This window comes from Argentina silus (assembly GCF_951799395.1).
Source record: "Argentina silus genome assembly, chromosome: 4".
Classification (NCBI taxonomy): Eukaryota; Metazoa; Chordata; class Actinopteri; order Argentiniformes; family Argentinidae; genus Argentina; species Argentina silus.
In genome coordinates this window covers 12,083,614-12,092,112 of record NC_139658.1, presented here as the reverse complement: position 1 = coordinate 12,092,112, position 8,499 = coordinate 12,083,614, and the positions used below count along the sequence as shown (strand labels likewise).

General features: G+C 44.1%; 1 protein-coding gene across 1 annotated transcript in view; it reads right to left on the bottom strand.

Moving 5' to 3' along the window:
• The window catches only part of LOC310803813 (tensin-2-like), a 36,602-nt gene extending 28,415 nt beyond the window's left edge, over window positions 1-8,187 (bottom strand). The window contains exon 1 of the mRNA XM_083668734.1: window positions 7,788-8,187. Coding sequence (XP_083524860.1) covers window positions 7,788-7,910 — 123 coding nt within the window. The 5' untranslated portion in view covers window positions 7,911-8,187. The remainder of the gene's footprint in view (window positions 1-7,787) is intronic.
• Window positions 8,188-8,499: the final 312 nt, after the last annotated feature.

The following is an 8,499-nucleotide window of genomic DNA, read 5'->3' as shown; positions in this document are numbered from 1 at the left end:
TCCCCTGAATAAATAAAGTATAAATAAAAAAATAAAAAACTCAGACTGCTCAGAAAAGAGAGTGCCTGCTCATGGAAAATGTGACTATGTGTCTGCGCGTGTGTGTGTGTGTATGTTTGTGTGTGTGTGTGTGTGTGTGTGTGTGTGTGTGTGTGTATGTGTGTGTGTGTGTGTGTGTGTGTGTGTGTGCGCATGCGCACGCGTGTGTGTGTGTGTGTATCCATCCTTGACAGGTACCGTACACACACTCCATCTCCACTCTTTATGTAACAAGTGGAAGGGATGGAGGGATAACAGCCACATAAAGAGAGAAGAAGAGAGGGATTTAGCCTCTTCCTCAGCAAAATGGTGGAGGTGGAAGGCTATGTTGACACAGCTGCCCTGGCGGGCACAGTATAGTATGAGTTCCATTCAGTGGAAACCAGGGGCACACTGTGGGTACTGGGCACTGCCAACATGCACCTCAACAGACTCTCAAGACTAAAACTAGACTAAAAAAAATAAACTAAAACTAGACTAAAAACAAACAACGGCAATACACAGGCAAATCAAAGCCAGTGTTTCCTAAATGGTGGGTCTGGACCCACTGGTGTGTGGAGTGTAGTGTTGGTTTGCGACTTTAGTGTAAATTGTGGATAGAGGAATGGTTTTGTTGATTCAGTGGGTCACAAAGAAATTTGAAAAGCTGCAACACAACAAACAGGTTTGGGAACCATTGGCCTAAATCAATTTCTGATTAGAGAAGACCACATTTTCTTTGGCAAGGTGTTCCAATAGTTGTCTCTCAACGTGACCAAAAGTAATCTTATTTTAATGTAGTTACACTGAAGTCCTAAATTGTCATATACCTTGTACCTCATCGTTACCCCAAAGTGTCTTGGTAAATACCATGTTAAACGGGCTGTAAAATAAAGTGTTGCCCTATTCTGTCCTCAGGACCAAGACAAAATGAAGAGACAAAGGGTAGAGAGCAAAGACTTGTGGATGACTTCGGCCCACTAACGCAACATAATTTGTCTGATAGTCCATCTGACATGAATGGACATTCAAATCTTATAACGTTACAGTTAATGTTAATGTGCATTGGTCTTTTTTAATGCGGATCTTAGAATTGCGCGCCATTGCCGCTACAGTTGCAGTTTTGACATGAGGATATGGATCTGCTAGGTCATAACAAGATAGATCAAAAATCCACAGGAACACTGAGAGGACCAGGGCCAGATAATTGATGGTCGCGTGAGGCCCCTGCCCCCCCCCCCCCCCCGTTTGGGACATGCTACTCCGCAGCTAATTTTTTATTACGCCTAAAAGGGAAAATGTCCGCTCACCCAGGCAGTTTGTCACTGGCAAAATTAGGAAACATTGGGGAACACTGACTGCAGATTAAGTGCCTGCAACGTCTCGAGCAATTTAGTTTGGCACTCACCCTCAGAGTCAGATATGAAAGACTTAAATTGGATTGGATTTAAATTGTTCGTTGGCAAAGTTTATTTCCAGGTCTGATGGATATGCAGCGGAGAGTGTGTTTACCTTTTCCACTATGACATCACTGTTAGACACCTGATCTGACATAAACAGAACTCCACAGGGACTGGTAACTGTAAGTGTACACACTGTAAGCGCTGTGGGGTCTGGGGGCCCTAGTGGTCAGCTTATGTTTTAATCATCAAGGGGTCTGGGGGCCCTCACATTGTAAGCGCTGTGGGGTCTGGGGGCCCCTAGCCCCTTAGCTCACACTATAAGCACCCAGGGGCCTAGTGGTCAGCTTGTGTTGTGCGCATTGAGGGCCCTGGCGTTCAACCTCCTTTGGAGGTCTTGGTCTCGCACCGCGCGTGGCCTGAGGCTTGGAGGCCCTCTGGCAGTCCGAGGCCCCGGGGCACTGGCCCGGTCCATAATCCAGCCTTTGAGAGGACAGCTCATCATGCAACGATACACACTCAGAGGTTAGCTCCCCGAGCAAATACCTAGGCTTTAGCTTAGCGGGCTAAGGGCCATGTCTTGTAAGCAGAAGATTCAGGCTCGATCCCCGGTTGGTCACAGTGGGCCTTCAAATACAACTGAGCCTATACTGAGACACACCATGGAGGACTTTACCACACAGTAAGACATATTGAAACATGGCTACCAAGAAACAACATAGTTGCCTTCATATACTTCCACAAACCTAAACATAAAACACTAAGCTACATTCATAATATCCCCATCACACACCCCAAAGAACATAAACCACCCATTCACAGCAACAACAGGGCTAAGTTAAACAGCAGTGCACATGTACGCGCATGTACATATACATATACACACACACACACACACCCCTAAGTAGTCCCAATGAGGCTATAAATCCATTTAAATCCATGGTTTATGCTTTTTATACACACACACTCAGCTGTTTAGGGAAAATGGTATGACAAGCGTTTGGGAGCTTGTGACACGCCTTCCTCAAGCAATGCCATCCGACAGCATGTGAACTGCATTAAACCATTAATCTATCCTCGAGGAGAGAGGAAGGTGGAGGGAGGAGGGAGTAGTCTAGGGCGAATGACACCAACTCTACCGCCCAAACACTGGAGTTTCTCTTCTTACTAAATGGCTTGATGCATTTCTCTTGGACTGAAAGAACATTTCTGAAGTTGTGAGTGTGCTTTTTCCGTCTTCCCTTCACGAACAAGGAGGGGTATTGAATTTAACTGCATACCCTGAAGTATGCTTTCACTCACTCACTCTCACTCTCTCTCTCTCTCTCTCTCTCTCTCAGACACACCCTCACAAACACCTTTATTTATTCACTCCATCACACAGCACGGTCTCACCTCTACGTTGGCAGACCCTCCCTTCACCCCCCCCCCACCCCCCCACCCCAAACTCTGAGAAGAAACACAATCATACACTATGTAGCCTCACCATGATACAACTTTATTCAGTCTTGAGTGGAGTATGAATCAATCTTTATAAGTGTGTAATATATGCTTACCAGGCGCTTTAAGTGGTTGCATAAAGTTAAAGACCCATACCGCGATATCATCACTTCACTTTGATGCTGCAACGTTGTAACAACGTCATATTGCTAACCTCGTCACAGCAGGAAACAACATCATGTCATGTGTTAGCTGGGTACTTGTGTGCATGTGTGACTGTGAGTTTCTGGCAATAAGTAACACTTCAGTGAATGGGTGGGTCAAATGTACCGACATGGGAGTCTCAGGATTAACACACACACACACACACACACACACACCTGATGACCCCTGGCCTGGCATGTTCAAATGCATGGTGACCATCATACATTAACATTTATAGTGCGCAGTGTGTAAACTGATTGATTGGTTTGTTGACTAGTGTGTGTGGCAATGTCTTTCTTTTAATATTATTAGACACAATTTCCATATAGGTTCTATTAAAAGTGGGGGACCCTGTGGACCCACTCCCCTTCCAGCGCCCATGGATGGATTACATTGATATTGCTTTTGCTCAGCCATATTGGGGACGTCACACAAAGAACGACATGGAATTGACACTATAATTTACAAGGGAAGAGATTATCTGTTGTTCTCTCTCTCTCTCTCTCTCTCTCTCTCTCTCTCCCCCATTGTGTCATATATGTTATTGTATTGTTCGATCCCATCAGCTGGGCATTATATTATATAACTCATTATAATTAGTTCCGTCTATTAGGATCAATTTGGGTTATGCAATTCTGTGAGAGGTAGGAATAGTGCACTGTATTCTTTTGTCTGGGGGTGCTTTTTCAAATTGACTGCGCCTTGCCTCTGATCACCTCACAAACCAAAAACAATGTCCCAAACTCATTTTAGAAGTAAGCCTGGGTCAATAAGGGAGATTGGCTGATGTTACTGAAAAACTAAACATTGAGAAACACAACTTCGTCATAGACACATATTGTGGGTTACACCCCTGGCAAAGGCCAGTGACTTAACTTGTTTCATTTGTAACTAATGCTTTCCACCCAAGGAAAATTAGGCTACTTGCATAAGACAGGCAAAGCTGTCCAAAAATCTCAAGTGGCAAAGTAAAAAAACAAAAAAAACAATGGAGTATGACTACAACTGCATAGATATACGGTAAAAAATGGTGACAGGCAATAAAATAAGCCACTATATATTTTATGAGAACAGTATAATGCTTTTAAAGGGGTCGTGGTTTAATTACGTTGAAGAGAGAGCAGAATAGAGGAGAATTACCGTTAATCGGTGAAGTCGCATGCGCTCCGTTAAAGCCACAGTATGCGATGAGATGTTATTACCTAATTCATCATACAAAACGGTATCATAACTATTAACTGCTGTCGTTTATGGAAACAATGGAAAACTAATTTAAAAAAAAAAATAGGCCTACACAGAGCGTTGTTAATAGTTGGTCCATGGTGACGTGAGAACAACTATACGAGTGTGTTTTTGCAATTTAATTGTCGGGAATATTATTCAAAGCAGCTGACAAGAGCTGAGTAATTGCATTAAAATGTCTGTTAGTTGGTTTTTAAATTCTTCTTCCTACCTTGCTCATCTCTGGTGTTGGTTCTTTTTTTATTAAATATCTGTAGTTTCATCCAATGCAAATTATTTTATCATAAAGCATCACTTACTATCATAACATTCATTCGCTCCGCTCGTTCACAAGCTTTCGCGTCTATGACCGAAGTAGGCGGGGTCAGGTCCATAACAAACCTCAGGAGGATTGTTTTTACACAAATGCCACAATCTATTGGCCAAGCTCAACGAAAGGAGTGGTTAATCACTATATCTTTTTGGGGATTGGTTTTGATATGGCAAACTCTTGATTTTCATTTTCTTTTGTTATCATTAAGTGGGCAATCACCACGTGGTCATCATGTATGTGGTACATTGGCTGATACATATTATTACTTTGAACAAGTATGAATTGCGCCCATAGTTTTCTATTCACAACAGCTGGTTAAAACATTACAGGTAGGCCTATCAGTTACTACGCAAAGGTAAGGTTTTAAGTGTCAATGTCTATGTTGATGCTCGTGAACGGATAAGAAGAAAACCATGGGGGAAACATCCATAAAAAAATATCAGTTTGACAAAAGCTGATATGATTTAGCCTTGACCATAAAGACCGATCTTATATTCAAATTGGTAGATACATATAAACAATATGGTTGTCAATTATGTCCACTGTTGTATTAAACTGTACCTGTGTTCTGGTGACTAACTGTCCTTTCCTTGTAAAGGTCTACCTTGGCCATCAAGAATATTAGACAATATCAGCATCTACTGGTGAAATAGGAGAAGTGCATCTCAGTACATGACAACATTTCAGCAGTCCCTTTGGACATTACCATACCAAGAATCAATCTCAATCTCTCTCAATCTCTCTTAATCTCTCTCAATCTCTCTCAATATCTCTCAATATCTCTCTCTCTCTCGACTGAAGTCTAACAACAGAGTGCACTTTGCTACATGAACTCAATGAAATATAGCTTTACGTGAAATAAAATGATATTGAAAGGGTGTGGATTCCACGGACATGCAGCCTAGCAGTCTTGATAGTTTTGCATGGATATTTGTCAAATGGATGAATATGAGCACCCCGCCCCGTTCCTCATGCTCCAGCCAAAGTCAAGCTCATTCCCCAGGCATCTCCAACCATTCCAGCCCCAGAGCACACAGCCTCTAATATGGCGAGTGTGGAGTATTAGGCCATGACTCATACATAATGGATTTCTTTATTACTGTCTGGTTGCATGGACTTGTTTGGTGTGTGTGTGTGAACAGCAACAGCAACATTCAAGGCTGCCTCTACTGCCTCCACTCTCTTACACAGCTCTTATTCTTTGCCTTTTACATACACACACACTTGCATGCGCTCTCTCTCAAACACACACACACACACACACACACACACACACACACACACACACACACAGATGCACGCACACACTAAAACAGTGCCCTACCAACACACAAATACCATCGACACACAGATAAAGTAACAGGACCACTCCATATACACAATCACAGTGACACACCCCCTTCCACTAAGTGCGTCAATCTGAGTGAGTGTGTGTATGTCTGTGTTTGTGTGTGTGTGTGTGTGTGTGTGTGTGTGTGTGTGTGTGTGTGTGTGTTTCTAAGTGACAGTTTGTTGCTGACGACATGCTGAAGTAGAGTAGCCGTGAGTCCTGGCTTCGGGTAACTAACTAACACACACACACACACACACACACACACACACACACACACACACACATTCCAGGCAGGAAGGGACGGGAGCAGGTGGGAAGTCAGAGGTATGCTTCTACGATGGCTGGGTATTTATATCTCTGTCTTTCCATGAGCAGGGGAGCATCAGCTCTAAAAAGCCACAAAACTCCCATAATAGCTACAGCAAAATGTGTGTCATTACTCAAACCTCCACACAGATCTTGTTTAAGGTGTGTGTGTTTTCAAGCCAGACGTATGGTCACAATGTTATTTTGGGTTTACACTACACAAGCACAACACATGCAGTCCTGTGTGTGTGTGTGTGTGTGTGTGTGTGTGTGTGTTTTGTGTGTGTGTGTGTGTGTGTGTGTGTGTGTGTGTGTGTGTGTGTGTGTGTCTCAGGAGCAATCCATGCTCTGTGTGGGCTGTACTGTCTTACATGCAGTTTTCATTTTGGTAACAGACTAGTAAAAGCCAACTGGAGCCATACGCATGAAGTGTAATGTGTTCTGGTCCTAAATTCAGCCAGCAGACACTCAGATGACGGGACGCACAGGACAGTAACAGACACCACTTCCTCTTCACCTTCGACCCCTGAGTGCATGATTAACACCTTTCGATCTGCCAGTCTGCCATTTCTCTCTCTCTCTCTCTCTCTCTGTCTCTCTCTCTCTCTCTCTCTTCAATGCTACTCTCTCTCTTTTTTCTTTCTCTCCCTCTTTAATGACTGCTACATCACCCCCCTCCCTGCTTCCGACACTGAACTAAATGGGACTAGCATGAAGGGAATGTCTGGGATGCTGGAATACCGTCAACTGAACATCAGCGGGTTCTATTCTTTAGAGTGTTTACAGAGAGAGAGAGAGAGAGAGAGAGAGAGAGAGAGAGAGAGAGAGAAAGAGAGAGAGAGAGATAGATAGAGAGAAACCCAGTCTCCTTCAGATAATCTCTTCTCTTGGAATAGAGTCAGTGGGTCCCCCATTTTTAATCTCACCTCCATAGAACCTATATGGAAAATGTGTCTAATAATATCAAATAGAATACCCTGGCCACCCCACATCTAAACTGATTCTGGCACCCTCGAGTTCAGCAGACTGGCATCTCATGCTACATCGGTTTGTCATGGCTGAACGTTGCAAATGCTATGGACCTAGGTATTGGGGTATGGGTAAAAAAAAGCACAAGAAAAGCACTTGCACACTGCACGTATGTATGCACTATGTGTTGTTGCAATGAACGTGATGATAACCCACATACTGTGTACAGTACAAGTCGCCGAACATCATACTGGATGCATTATGTATAACTCCCCCAGAGCAGCTGAAACATTGCTCCTCAACATTGGAGACATCTAAACTGCACCTGTGAAATATATTGGGTGTGTTCACTGGAACTAGCCTATGGGGACATTTGTAGACAAGTTGTAGACTAAAGCTAGAACTGACATGTTGATAAATGTGCAATGTCCCTGTCAATTAAAATGTGATCAATCAAATAGATAAGCAAATAAATGTAAGTAAATAAATGTAAAGTAAATAAATGTAAATAAATGTAATCTACTGTACCCCCTCCCCCCAAACAGCATCTTTTCTTGCTTACCTCAGTCAGCTCCAGGATCTCAGGGGGTACATCTGGGACCCCTGCTTTAGGGGTCCCCTCTGGTTCAGTCTTAGGACCATGTTTCTTTCCCCTGCGAGCACTGATACTGTGAACGCACCCCATAGGTCCTGTGTACTCCTCTCCCCTCTGTCTCTTTTCTTCTGCTTGTATCCGCCAACACGCTATCCCAAGGAAGACCTCCCCCTCTCCTCAGCCTCCCTCCTTCTCTCCAAGAAGGACCCGCTTTCTTTTCTTCCTCGCCCTTTCTTATCTTCAACTCTTTGGTGGACCTGGGAGAGTATCTTCTTGCCCCCCAAACCCGTACCCCTCTCTGCCTCTGTAATCCCTCTCACTACCCTCTGCCCTGCCCTGCCCTCCCCGTTTGCCTGTTCCCCCTCTCTGTGCAGCAAGCACTGGGCCTTCTTACTGCCCCCTCTCTTTTCCTCTGACCCCTCTCCCCTTACAACCCTTCCTTCTCCTTCTGGCTTTTCTCTCTCTCCTCTAAGCTTGCACAGACCATCCACTCTTCCTCTCTCTCTTCCCCCTCTCTGCTCTTACAACCTTTCCTTTCTCTTTCTGGCTGTCCTTGCACATAACCTGCATTTCACTCTCTTTCTCAGTCCCTTCCCTCCCTCTCTCCCCTTCACTGACCTGCCACTCTTTCTCTCCTTACCCCCTTCTCTCTCTCCCTCCCTCTTTCCCTGGTTGTCCT